Source organism: Lichenostomus cassidix, unplaced genomic scaffold, assembly GCF_008360975.1.
Source record: "Lichenostomus cassidix isolate B80296 unplaced genomic scaffold, HeHo_3.0 HiC_scaffold_748, whole genome shotgun sequence".
In the NCBI taxonomy this organism is placed as follows: Eukaryota; Metazoa; Chordata; class Aves; order Passeriformes; family Meliphagidae; genus Lichenostomus; species Lichenostomus cassidix.
Genome location: NW_028147985.1, coordinates 1 through 13,992, shown reverse-complemented (window position 1 = coordinate 13,992; position 13,992 = coordinate 1). Strand labels below are relative to the sequence as shown.

The 13,992-nt window shown below is 55.9% G+C and overlaps 2 protein-coding genes and 1 long non-coding RNA gene across 3 annotated transcripts in view; 2 read left to right on the top strand and 1 right to left on the bottom strand.

Annotated features, from left to right (window-relative positions):
* Nucleotides 1–3,437, bottom strand: part of LOC146420441 (C-type lectin domain family 2 member B-like) — a 54,129-nt gene extending 50,692 nt beyond the window's left edge. The window contains exon 1 of the transcript XR_014849142.1: nt 3,290–3,437. The gene's annotated coding sequence lies outside the window, so the exon portion shown is untranslated. The remainder of the gene's footprint in view (nt 1–3,289) is intronic.
* Nucleotides 3,438–5,912: 2,475 nt separating this feature from the next.
* On the top strand, nt 5,913–11,744 carry LOC146420440 (class I histocompatibility antigen, F10 alpha chain-like). Its single transcript, XM_085048268.1, has 8 exons — nt 5,913–6,060; nt 7,976–8,239; nt 9,878–10,153; nt 10,385–10,657; nt 10,747–10,845; nt 10,943–10,978; nt 11,118–11,150; nt 11,482–11,744. The coding sequence occupies exons 1-8, from the start codon at nt 5,985–5,987 to the stop codon at nt 11,493–11,495; spliced, it is 1,071 nt and encodes a 356-aa protein (XP_084904394.1). The 5' UTR covers nt 5,913–5,984; the 3' UTR covers nt 11,496–11,744.
* Nucleotides 11,745–11,904: 160 nt separating this feature from the next.
* LOC146420439 (uncharacterized) lies at nt 11,905–13,456 on the top strand. Its single transcript, XR_014849144.1, has 2 exons — nt 11,905–12,949; nt 13,205–13,456. It is a non-coding gene; the product is annotated as an uncharacterized LOC146420439 (long non-coding RNA).
* Nucleotides 13,457–13,992: the final 536 nt, after the last annotated feature.

The following is a 13,992-nucleotide window of genomic DNA, read 5'->3' as shown; positions in this document are numbered from 1 at the left end:
TAAAATGCTTAAGAAGTTAAAACAGCACTCAGTATGTTTGCTGCAGTACTGTCACACTCACATACACACAGACATTGGTTTTAGTCATACTTGTGAATAATAAAAAAAAATTTTCCTTAAATTTAGTGAGGTAGTTACTTTGGATGCCTCTGCATCTTTTGAACTTTAAATTTATGAAAGCTAGATTCAAACTTGAGAGTATTATTCTAAAAGTTTCAGATACAGCAGAGTTTAACTCATTTTGACTCTATCATTACAAGAAAACTACTGAAGATTTATCATACAGCAATTAAACATAAATGAACAATATACAAAGAAGTAACTGAGCTAGAGATAAGACAGCAGCAACAGAGAACTTCAGAGGGTTACATTTCTGCAGGATTAACTGGAAGGGTCAGAAAAGTGTGGTAAACACATGGTAATTCATTTGATGTTTTCACATCAGGCTGTAAAGTTAATTGCTACAGCCTTATATTTTATTCTGTTAATATTCACTTTACTGAATGCATCAGGGCTACCTGAATCTCTGCTGAGTAAGGACACAACACAGAGCTTGTCTGTAAACCAAGATAAAAGCTGCCTGCAATTATATTTGTACTATTTGCTTCATACTGAGTAGTTTCAGGCATGCCAAGGTCAGAGCTGTAGCCTCAGGTATCTTCTAAACACTTAGCTGGGCAAATGCCAAAGCAGCTTGGCTAGCTATTTCGCAGGCAGAAGAAAAGATTTTTTAAATTTTGGAAAGGTTTTAAAAAGAGAGAAATGGAGGTTTGTCCACAATAAGGCTACAAATAAGGCATTTTGTTGTGGTTTATATACTAATTTTGTAGAGTTGAGATAAAATGCATTGGGAAAAAAACTGACTTGAACAGTTTCTATCTGGCTAAGACTCTATGAACATCAGAGGTATACTTAAAATAAACACTTTTAGAACTGCTTCAGCAAAGAATTTAGCTCTTGTTCAAGGTTTTATCAATCAAGGTGTTATCACTCATTAGGACAATTATTTTGCTACAAGGCTTTCTTATTCTGAAAAGCTGAAAACAAGTTTAAAAGACAACTCAGTTATACTAATTTAAAAAAAGCACTTTGAAAATACATTCACAAATCAACTTGTGAAGTCTTGACAGGGTTTTCCGGGGCACAGCTAGTGCTCGCCTGCTCCCCTGTCACCGGATGGTGGGGAAGGCTGCGCGGGGGAAAGCGAAGAGGAAAAACAGCAGAGCTGGCCCTGCTCTTCTCTTTGGCCCTACGCCTAGCCAGGCAGCCCAAAGTGTCCGGGGGGGAAGGCACTTCACACACCCAAGCGGGACTTGCTCCAGACTCATTGCTGTCTGGGGCGCAGGGGGCTGGAAAGCCCACTGCTGTAGTTGGGCTGCATTTATAGCTGGTCTTACATGCTGCAATATTTGTAGTGACCCTGAGGGGCTAGTCATTGGTTGTACTATTTTCTGGGCAATTGTGTTGTTTCCTTGCTGTTTCAATTGTTTCATCACTTGTTGCAATTGAGTTCTCAGTTCTTCTATAAGATTCTTGAGTTCTTTCTGGCTTTTGGTGGCTGCTTTTTGCAGAGTAATATTGTTTGCCAGCTCTGTTTCTTTTTCGTCAGAGCTGCTTTTTTCCTCACTGGGCAAGGGCTGTGTTTCTGGGATTGCTGCCCACGTGGGCAATTGAGGTGACGGAGGGAGGCATGGATGCTGGAGGCATGACTTCTGTGACTTCCGTGTTCTGTATTATTTGACTGGAGCTTGCAATCGGAGAAATTTCTGCACTTATCTCTGGATTCTGTCCTGTAGCAGACTCCCTTTTGAGCAGACCTCTCAGGTTAGATTTTTCATACCTTCTGTGTAATTCAGACAGTCGAGCTGGACTCTACTTTTTGCTTTTTCATCACTTGAAACTTTTCAAATAAAAAAGCTTTTGTTTCTTCCTTGGACTCTTTCAGCGGCAGAGGAGCAGAGGGGGTGTTATCTGTTGGAGGGCGGCCAGCAGGAACGGAGAAAGCCTGCACTGCTGCGGCAGCTACACGGGTCTCTGTCTTCATAGTTTTTAAAGTGTTGATTATAGAGCACCAAGTCGCTCTCCTAGCTGTTAGACCTTTTCTCCCCTTGTTCTGTATCATTTGGTCGAAAAAAAAAATCTCCAACCCCTTGCCATTCTGGCACAGCAAAAAGCAGAGGGGGTGAGCCAAAATAGTTTTTCTTCCTAGTGTAGGAAATAAGTTTATCTAAATTTTTCTCCTTCACTCCTTTCCCTCTATTATCAAGGATATTAAAGAGTAAATTTTGTGCTGCGGCAAGTTCTAAATCCATTGCACGCGACCCCCGCGCGGAGGAAGAGGTAGCGACCCTCCTCACCTGGCTTGGACTTTAATTCGGTTTTCAGCCGTTTCTTGGCTCGGATTTCAATTTGGTCTTCAGCCGTTTCTCCGCGTCTGCGACCTCCTCCCAGCTTCCACTGCTTGACCGATTCAATCTTCTTGCAGCTTCAGCTTTGGTGTACTCTGTCCCTGTCTTGGACCCCAAATGTCAGAGAGGTCACTGGGACATAGCACACACTCTCACAGAGATAATAGTGTTATTCCATTTATTTCTTCTAAGACAAGCATTATTATAGAAAACAGGTACAGATTCATGTGACAGACTGGCACTTATGATTGGCTGTCAGGTCTATGCATATAGTATCTTAGCTTTCTGATTTGCTGCAGTCTCTAGGCACGTTTCACTTGAATCAGCTACAGTTCTGCCAGCATAAGCTGAATTACTGTGCGACTCTCTATTTTGCTTATTTCCTCTACATTGGATACAATTCTAGCTCTCTTTTCCTTTCAATCTCCTGGGAAGAACATCTCAAAGTTATGAACAATAGCATCTTAGAGTTAGGAACAATAGCACCTTCAGAGTTTAGAACAATAGCTGGTTTGTGCATGCTGCATCTTCTTCTGCACGCACACCTCGCCAATATGGCCTCTTTCTATTAGCCATTTTCCAACACACACCCTGCATTGCCCAGGACACGAACCCTGCAGGGAGAAGCAAAGACAGCACTGGAACCACAGGGCCCTGCCTGTGCCCCCACAACTCACAAGGAGATGAAGCTGCTGCCATCCACCCACTGCAGCCACTGGCCCTGTCTGTGCAGCCCAAGCCAGGAATTGTCATTCTCACTGAGGTGGAAGAGGAACTTCTGGCAAGGAGAGAAGAGCAAACAATGGGAGCTGCACCTGTGGCCCAAGAGCTCCCCAGGCTCCCCTCAGCCACCCAAAATCCCCCCAGATCCCCTCACTCACCATTTCCTTGTCATTGAGCACAGCCAGGGAGGCCCCGAGCTCGGAGCGCCGAGTCTGAGCCTGATCCCAGGAGTGGTGATCCCTCGAGAGGAGCTAGCAGATCCCGTTGTACCCAATCCAGCCCTTGGGACAGGCCAGCAGCCGTGGAGTATCAGATGTCAGATGTCTCCACAGCTTCTCTCTGCAGAGCGAACAGAAGGTCTGAGGATTCTCCCCTCACGGAGCAGCCCGACCTCCCATTGGCTAGTTTTCCCGCTCAAACCCCTCCAACCCCAGCGACTGGCCGACTCAGCCGTCACTCCTCGTTTTCCCGCGCGCTGATTGGTCAGAGCGGGGCTGAGGGACGATCCCGGCCGTGAGGGAGCAGTGAGCCCGCAGTGCCCCGAGGGGTTGGGCTGAGGCTGCTGCTCCTCCTTACCTGACACAGCAGCCAAGGACACCGCCAGAGCCACAGCCAGGAGCAGGAGCAGAGTCAGCATCAGCAGGGTGAGCACGGGATGGGATCTGATCCACTCAACAGGAGCTGGAAAGAGCCGCAGGCCGTGAGCATGGAGCTGTCCTGAGCAGGCCCAGCCCTCACATCTCCCACCTAACGCCCAGGGAGCACAGCAGGGACCCTCAGCCCGTGTGCCACTCACTGAGCTGGCAGCACGAACAGGGACAAAGGACACAGGTGTGGGGACAGCCAGGGCAGGAGAAGTGCCCAGGGCCAGGGCTGTCAGTCCAGCAGAGCACCAGGCCTCTTGCAGAGCCCTGGACACAGCCACACCCTGCCAGCCCTGTGCTCACACTGTCCATTGTCCCCTCCCTAGAGGCCACAGCGCTGGCCCTGCACTCACCTAGATTTCTTCCGAGGCTCTTTCTGTGTGTGACTCCCATTGCTGATCCATCCTGGCACTTCTCTCCAATGCCATCCCTGGGCTGGGATTCACTCTGCCCCAAGAGAGAAGCAGCTTCTCCCTGCCTGTGCCCAGCAGGATCTGACAGCTGAGGCAGCTCTGTCCCCCTGGTTGCTGATCCATCCTGGGCACCCAGGGCATCCTCGGGAATCTCAACAGCGGCTCTGTACATGATGAGATGTCCCGGCTGGTGCTGGCTCTGGAAGGCACTGCCGGCTCAGTCCTGCCCTGTCTCTGCTCCCCGGCAGCACCTGGGGACACAAACACAGTGTCAGAGAGCTCCAGGCCCAGCTCGGCCCTGCAGCCCCAACCCCTCTGGCTGTGCAGCTCCGGGCTGGGACAGGCAGGGACAGTTAGGGACAGTTAGGGACAGCGCCCGGGAGCTGCCGAGTGTGGGAACAGGGCAGCTGCGGATCGGGCTCAGCCTGCCGGGGGGGGCAAGAAAAAAAACCAGCAGCCCTGAGGAGCTCAGCATTGTTCCCTGCATGCCCTGGCCTGAGGGTCACAGCCCAGAGACAGCGAGCGGAGGCAGCACCCGGTCAGTACATGTTTGAGACAAGAGGCAGAGCCTGGCAGGGAATGTACAACCGAGACGATGGGACGGGGTCTGTGTAATGCCCCAAGCTGCTCTTTCTCCTCCAGATCGCTTGGCTTGGCAGAAACACTCAAGTTCATCCCATCCCATGCCAGCCCGGGGCACGGACATGTCCCGCTGCACCAGGGGCGCCCAGACCAGTGCCGCATGGCTGGGAACAGTCCCGGGAATGGGACTGTGATATGCTGTTCTGTTCTGCGCTCTTCTGTTCTGTGATGTGATGTTCTGTTCTGTGCTACCCACAGCAAGCGGGACGAGCCAGCGCTGCTCCGGCACCGCCTCCTGCCGAGGCAGCAGCGGCAAGGAGACCGCGGGCAGCCGCTCCCTCAGCGGCCTCAGGCCAGCGGCAACACGGCGCCACAGCCACGGAGGGAGGGAGGGAGACGGGAGAAGGAAGCCGCCACAGCCCCCCTGCCGCCCCCTCCATCCCCTCCATCCGCCCGCAGCGAGCCCCGAGCCCCGGCACAAGGCAGCGCGGCTCCCACATGCGCTGGGACAGCCTCTCCGAGCTCCGCCGCCGCCTCCCCGGGCTCCGCCCGCTGCCGCCGCTCCCGGGCCGCACACACGCTCCCACCATGGCGCCGCTGCTGCCCCACTAAAGCCCTGCCTGCCTGCCTGGGGGCGACACCGGCGCCGGGCTTGTCCCCGCTCGCTGGCACCGAGCAGCAATTGCGCTGGGACAATTCCGAGTGACAGCACAGCCAGCCAAGGGCAGCGAGGCGCGGGCTCTGCACACGCACGGAGTCATCTCCCTTTCCCGCAACTCGGGCATTTCTCGGAACCTTCGGCTGAGCAGCAGCTCTGGCGCTGTTCCCGGCCCGGGCAGGAGGACAAGGAATCGCTGCTGCCCTGAGCCGCCGGGAGCTCGGTGTGACCTGGAGCTGAAGGTGCTGTGAGCTGTGGGTGAGGCCGGGATGGAGCAGGGACTCCCCTGCAGCCCCGGCAGGAGCCCAGGCCGGAACAGCGAGGATCCAGTGGGATCCACATGAATTCTCTGATTTCCCCTTTCCCTCCCCGCCCTGCCCTCTCTCGGTCTCAACCTGCGAGTTCCGGATCTGCCCGGCGACCGGTGACGTCACTATCAGGCCGGGCTGCCATTGGCGAGCAGGAAATAGCTGCTCCAATGGCGGGGCAGGAGGCTGTGCTCGGGGCGGGGCCAGGGCAGTGGGCGGGGCCAGGCGGGTCGCAGCGGAGCAGCGCGATGGCTCCAGCGCTGGGGCTGGGGGTGCTCTTGGGGCTCCTGGGGCTCCTGGGGGCCCCGGGGGGAGCGACGAGAGGTGAGTGAGACCCCCGGGACCCCCTGAACCGCAATTCCTGAGCACCGGGACCCCCTGACCTTCCATTTCCGGCCACCGGGAACTCCCTAAACCTCCTTTCCCGGGCACGGGAACCCCCTGAACCCCCATTTTTCGTACGGTAACCTCCCTCCGTTCCCTTCCCCAGCACCGGGACCCCCCTGAACCCCCTCATCTCGCACCGGGACCCCGCTGACCCTCCATTCCTGGGCACAGGGACCTCCCTGAACGTTCATTTCCGGCCACCGGGACCTCCCTGTACCTCCTTATCCGGCCCTGGGACCCCCTGCACCCCATTCCCGGCCATCCCGCCTTTCCCAGACCCCAGCCCCGCCCATTTTCTCTGCTTTTGGACCCCCCAGATCCCCCAAATTTCCGTGTGCTCTCAGTTCTCCACTCCCGGCACTTTCTGAAAGGGGGTCCCAGGGTGTCCTGGATCGTCCCAGGGTGTCCCAAGTGGTTGTCACAGGGTCTCAGGGGTGTCGCAGAAGGGATCCAGTGGGATCCAGATGAATTCCCTGGAATTCCCCTTCCCCTCCCCCCGCGCTCTCTCGGTCACTTTCGCGTCTCCCAAGCGGCGACACCGAGATGTGCCCGGAGACTGCCCCGGCACCGAGACCCCCTGAGCCTCCATTTCCGGCCACCCGGAACCCCCCTAAACCTCCATTCCCGGGCACGGGAACCCCTGAACCCCCATGTTTTGCCCTGTGACCCTCCTCCATCCCTTCCCCAGCACCGGGACCCCCTGAACCCTCTTATCCTGCACTGAGACCCCCCTGACCCGCCATTCGTGGGGCACAGGGACCCCCCTGAACTGCCATTTCCCGGCAGTGGAATCCACTGTACCCCAATTCCTGAGGTCGGGGATCCCTTGAATGTTCATTTCTGGCCACCGGGACCCCCTTATGCAGCACCAAACCTCCCTGCACCCCCTTATCCAGCACCAAACCCCCCTGCACCCCCTTCCTGGGCATCCCGCATTTCCCAGACCCCAGCCCCGCCCTTTCCCTCGGCTTTTCGCTCCCCCAGGCCTCCCGAATTTCCGTGTCCCCCCAGTTCTCCTCTCCCGGCCTTTCCCGAAAGGGGCTCCAGGGGGTCCCAGGTTGCTCCCGGGGGTCTCAGAGGAGCCTCCCGGGGGTCGCAGTGGGCATCCAGTGGGATCCAGGTGAATTCCCCTGGAATTCCCCTTTTCCCCTGTCCCCTCCCCCCGCACTCCCTCGGTCACTTTCTCTTTCCTGTCTCCTAGACTGCACCCCAGGATCCTCTCACCTTTCCCAGCCCCATCCCTCCTCTCCCAGTCCTTTCCTTGAACTCTGGACTCTTCCCAGCTCTCCCAGTTCCCCTTCTTGACCCTTGGCTGCTGCCAGAGCTCACCAGGCTCTGCGTCCCCCCAGTTCTGCACCCCCTGTGCTTCCTGCAGGGGTCTGGGGTGTCCCTGGGGGGTCAGATGGGGTTCCAGGGGAATTCCCAGGAAGTTTCCCCCTGAACTTCCATTCCGAGGCTCTGGGACTCCCCTCCACTCCCTTATCCTGCACCAATCCCCCCCTGCACCCCATTTCCCAACCATCTTGCTTTCCCCAGCCCCTGTTTTCCCTTGACCCTGAGAGCCCCTGGACCCCCATTCCTGCTTTTCCCAGCCCCCAGCCCCCCTTTCCTGTGCACCAAGAATCTCCAGGACCCCTATTCCCAGCTCTCCCCATCTTGTGACCCCTCTTTTCTCGGCTCTAGGGACCCCTGGACCCCCTTTCCTTGGCACAGGGACTCTCTGGACTCCCCCATCCCTCCCTGCACCCCAAGCTCTTAGTCATGAGATCCCCAAACCCCTTCCCAGCTCTCCCATTCCCCCTTTCATTGAGCCATGACCCCCCAGAGCCCCCAAATCTCTGTGTCCCCCCAGTTCTGCACTCCCTGCGTTACCTGGACGTGGCAGTGTCAGAGCCCAGCCCGGGGGTCCCCAAGTTCGTGGAAATGGGGTACGTGGATGGAATTCCCTTTATGCACTACGACAGTGAGCGACGCCGGATGGAGCCGCTGACACAGTGGATGAAGGATGAACCCGAGCCGGGATATTGGGATAGGAATACCCGGAATGCTGAGGGGAGCCAGCATGCGGCTGCCAGGAACCTGGAGATAGCACGGGAGCGATACAACCAGACCAGGGGTGAGTGGGGGGAGCTGGGGCTGGGATGGGATCTGTGGGGCTGGGATGGGATCTGTGGGGCTGGGATGGGAATCTGTGGGGCTGGAATGGCATTTGTGGGGCTGGGATGGGATCTGTGGGGCTGGGATGGGATCTGTGGGGCTGGGATGGGATCTGTGGGGCTGGGATGAGATCTGTGGGCTGGGATGGGAATTGGGGGACAGGATGTGATCTGTGGGGCTGGGATGGGAATCTGTGGGGCTGAGATGGGATGGGAACTGTGGGGCTGGGATGGGATCTGTGGGGCTGAGATGGGATGGGATCTGTGGGGCTGGGATGGGATCTGTGGGGCTGGGATGGGATCTGTGGGGTGGGATGGATCTGTGGGGCTGGGATGGGATCTGTGGGGCTGAGATGAGATCTGTGGGGCTGGGATGGGATCTGTGGGGCTGAGATGAGATCTGTGGGGCTGGGATGGGATCTGTGGGGCTGAGATGAGATCTGTGGGGCTGGGATGGGATCTGTGGGGCTGAGATGAGATCTGTGGGGCTGGGATGAGATCTGTGGGCTGGGATGGGAATTGGGGGACAGGATGTGATCTGTGGGGCTGGGATGGGAATCTGTGGGGCTGAGATGGGATGGGAACTGTGGGGCTGGGATGGGAACTGTGGGGCTGGGATGGGATCTGTGGGGCTGAGATGGGATGGGATCTGTGGGGCTGAGATGGGAATCTGTGGGGCTGGAATGGCATCTGTGGGGCTACGATGGAATGGGATCTGTGGGGTGGAATGGGATCTGTGGGGCTGGGATGGGATCTATGGGGCTGGGATGGGATCTGTGGGGCTGGAATGGGATGGGATCTATGGGGCTGGGATGGGATTTGTCGGGCTGAGATGGGATCTGTGGGGCTGGAATGGGGACTGTGGGGCTGGAATGGGATGGGATGGGATCTGTGGGGTGGGATGGGGTGGGATCTGTGGGGCTGGGATGGGATCTGTGGGGCTGGAATGGGATCTGTGGGGTGGGATGTGATCTGTAGGGCTGGGATGGGAACTATGGGGCTGGAATGGGATCTGTGGGGCTGAGATGAGATCTGTGGGACAGGATGGGACCTGTGGGGTGGGATGGGATCTATGGGGCTGGAATGGGAACTGTGGGGCTGAGATGGAATGGGATGTATGGGGTTGGGATGGGATCTGTGGGGCTGAGATGGGATGTGCGGGGCTGGGATGGGACAGGATGGGATCTGTGGGGCTGGGATGGAGCTGTGGGGCTGGGATGGGATCTGTGGGGCTGAGAGGGGATCTGTGGGGCTGGGATGGGAACTGTGGGGCTGGAATGGGAAGTGTGGGGCTGGGATAGATCTGTGGGGCTGAGATGGGATGGGATCTGTGGGGCAGGATGGGGTTTGTGGGGCTGGGATGGGATCTGTGGGGTGGGCTGGAGTGGGCTCTATGGGGCTGGGATCAGATCTGTGGGGCTGGGATCAGATCTGTGGGGCTGGGATGGGATCTGTGGGGCTGGGATGGGATCTGTGGGGCTGGGATGGATCTGTGGGGCTCTGATGTGCCTCCATGGGGCTCCAAGGGGCTGGGATGAGGCTCTGTGGGGCTGGGACACAATTCCATGGGTCTCTGTGGGTACAATCTTCCCCCCCAGGTCTCCACACATGGCTGACTGTTTATGGCTGTGACCTCATGTCTGACGAGACTATCCGGGGATCCTATCGGCACGGCTACGATGGGCGGGATTTCATCTCCTTCAAGCTGGGATCCAAGGGATTCGTGGCAGCTGACAACGCTGCTGAGATCACCAGGAGGCGTTGGGAAGGTGAAGAGAACGTGGCTGAGAGCATGACAAATTACCTGGAGCACGTCTGTGTGGAATGGCTTCGGAAATATGTCGGATACGGGCAGAAGGAGCTGGAGCGCAAAGGTGGGGCAGAATTCCTGTGGGGATTTGGGATTTGGGAATGGAGGAGTTGGGAGCACAGTAATTCTAGTGGGAATTCCATGGGCAGATCTCACCCCCATCCCATTCCAGCAGGAATTCCATGGGCAGATCTCACCTCTATCCCATTCCAGTGGGAATTCCATGGGCACATGTCACCCGCATCCCATTCCCACTGGAATTCCATGGATCCATCTCACCATTATCCCATTGCAGAACGCCCCGATGTCCACGTGTCTGGAAAAGAGGAATACGGGAAGCTGATCTTGTCCTGCCACGTGTATGGATTCTACCCCAGAGCCATCACAGTCAACTGGATGAAGGGGGACGAAATCTGGGATCAGGAGACAGAGTGGGGTGGGATCGTTCCCAACAGCGACGGCACCTTCCACACCTGGGCCAGGATCGAGGCGCGGCCGGAGGAGCGGGAGCAGTACCGGTGCCGGGTGGAGCATCCCGGAACGCTGGAGCCTGGGATCTTCAGCTGGGGTGAGGCTGGGAATTGGGAATGTGGGAATAGGGAATTGGGAATTCCCAAATGGAGATTCCCCTCCACCTCACTGTTCTGCATTTCCCAGAGCCAAAATCGGGGAATCTCACCCTGGTGATTGCTCTGTGCATCATCGCTGCTGTCCTTGTCGTTGGCATTGGATTCGGCGTCTGGAAGTTCCAATCCGGTAACCCACGGGATGGGGTTCGGGAAGGGCACGGATCCACCCGGCAGCATTCCGGGAATCCCACACCATGGGTGCTGATCCCACTGTTTTTCCACAGGGAGGAAGCAGAACTCTGGGTACAGCCCACCAGCTGGTGAGTACCAGTGGTGGATCCAGCTCTGGATCCCCTCTGTGCAGATCCCAGGGTGGATCCTGGATTAATCCCGGGATTAACAGGGTTAATCCCAGAGTGTGATCCGTGCTGGAATCTCATGGATCTTCTCTTTCTGCAGGAAAAGAAATGGGAACCAATGGCTCTACTGCAGGTATGGAGCAGGATCAGAGTGGGATTCCTGAGGGGGATTGGGGCAGGATGGGTGGAGTGGGATCAGGGGGGGAGTCTGGAGCAGGATTTGATGGGATGGATGGAGCAGGATTGGTGTCTGATGGATGGATTGGGATGGATGGAGCAAGATTGGTGTGGGATTCATGGATTGGGATTGGTGTGGGATGGATGGAGCAGGATCAGGATCAGGAGGGATGGATGGAGTTGGATCAGGTGTGATTCCAGAGCAATTCCTGCTCTCCATGAGCTCCACAGTCAGGTCTATCTCGTGGGATAGGGACAGGGTGACACTGTGACCCTCTCTCACCCAGTACAAATCACCTGAGCCATCCCTGGAGCCGGAACCAGCCCCTTCCCTCTTCAGATTCAGCAGATTCAGCAAAGCTCATCCCACTGCTCCCACCCATCCTGCAGCTCTTCCCGATGGATCAACTTCCCATTTTCTGTGTTTGAAAGCTGAGAGCCGCAATTATTCCAAATGCTTTAATTTTGGTATGAAATTATCCTGCTTTGGGCAATCAATACTGCTTTGGGCAATAAATAATGTTTGGGGCAATAAATCATGGTTCCCTCCTCTGGTGTTCAGCAGTTCCTCTCTGGGGGCCAGGAATGGGAATGGGGACACCAGAATCAAGATGGGGACATTGGGAGCAGGTTGGGGACTCCAGGAATGGGAATGGATGCACCAGGCTCAAGCTGGGGACACCAGAATCAAGATGGGGACACTGGGAGCAGGTTTGGGACACCAGGGTTGAGCTGGGGACGCCAGGAGCAGGCTGGGGACACCAGGAGCAGGCTGGGGACACCAGGAACAGGTGGACACTTGCCACCCACACCCAACTCCATCCCCAGAATTCATTTCCCGCTCTGTGTCCCATGTCTGAGGTGTCCCCAGGAGGGGTTTGGCCACGCTGGGCTCCTGGAGGGGCAGTGGGATGGGGGGAGGGGCCAGGCCAGGCCTTGTTGTCCCCAGCGGTCCTTGAGTGTCCCAAAGTCCAGGTTTGGGATCTCAGAGAGGTTCCCTGACCATGACCATGATCATGACATGAGCACGAGATGGGCATGAGGTGAGAGTGACCATGAGATGACCAAAACACAACTGTGAGATGACCATGGGATGACCATGACTGTGACCATGACACAACCACAACCCTGACCATGAGATGATTGGGACCAAGAGATGACCATGGGTTGGCCATGGCACAACCATGGCCTTGAGGTGACCATGACACAATCGTGACCATGAGATGGCCATTGCAATGAGATGACCATGAGCACAAGATGATGCTGATCAGGAAATTATCATGACCATGACCATGAGATGTCCATGACGATGGCTGAGCTATGATGGTGAGATGAACAAGATATGATTGTGGCCATGAGTTGACCATGAGATGCCCATGACCATGAGAGGACTGTGACCATCAGGTGACCATGACACAGCCATGAGGTGATCAGAATCATGAGATGACCATGATCATGAGAATGACCCGATTGTGATAACGAGATGACCATGAACATGAGAGGATGGTGTCAGAGGTTGGGGGCATTGGAATTTTTTCCCCATCCCTGTTACTAAGCAACAAATATCTGGGTGATTAGAGACATCAACTCTTTTATAAGAGACAAAAGGGTGTGCTGGGTGGGGCAGGGGAAGGAGGCAGCCGGCCGCTGGAACTGGCACTTGTTCGCGGGACACCGGGAGGAAAGGGACTGCTCTTTGCTTCTGGCTGCGACTGCAGGAGATCCAACTGTGCTCTGTCTTCTCCTCCTGGCTGGGTGAGCTTTGATTCAACCTCTTTCCCACTGGGAAGTGCACGTTTTCCCGGCTGCATTTCTTGCAGCAGCTGCTGGGGAGTCCGGCTGTCCCTGCCGCCCGCCCCGCTCTGCTGCACGAGACCGCGGTGTCTGCCATGACTGCAGAGTCCCTGTCACCTCGCTGGCTAGCCCGGGAGAGAGCCAGCCCCTGCCCCTGCCGCCCCGCTTTGCTGCTCCGAGCTGCCTGCCTGCTCCTCAGCCCTCCGCCATGACCAGCTGTGTGAGGCTGACCTGACCCTGCGCCACAGCGCCACCTGCAGCCGCTCGGCAGTCATCGCACCTGCCCTGCCCGGCCGGGAGCTCAACAGCGCCCCTGCTGCTTGCAACCGTGATTACACCACACGGGAAAAGGCTCAGCAGCTCAAAAAGTCATCTGCTATTGGTTTCTGGTTCTATTTGTGGTTATTATTATTATTGTTATTGCTTGTTTATAGGTACTAGTAAAGAACTGTTATTCCTTTTCCCATACCTTTGCCTGAAAGCCCTTGATTTCAGAATTAAAATAATTTGGAGGGAGGGAAATCACATTCTCTGTCCTAAGGGAGAGTTCAACCTCTCTTAGCAGACACTTGTCTTTCAAACCAAGACAGATTGTCATCAGAAAATGACCATGACTGTGAGTTGACCATGAGATGACCATGAACATGACCATTTCATGACCATGATACAGTCATGAGGTGATCAAGATCGTGAGGTGACCATGAGATGACCATGAGATGACCATGAGATGACCATGGCTGTGAGAGAATCATAACCATGAGGTGACTGTGAGATGACCATGAGATGACCACAACCATGACCATGGCCATTGTTGCGGTGGCCCTTAGGCAGATAAGCTTGGGTGACCAGCCGCATGGGTCAGTGACAGTGGATGAGAAATCCTGGGTGTGAGACCAAAGCCATCACTGATATGGTTAGGGCGACAGGCTTGTCACCACCCAGAGGACCCTGTGGTTGGAAGCATTAACATGCACCAAGCAGCAAGTCTATTGGCCCCATGCACT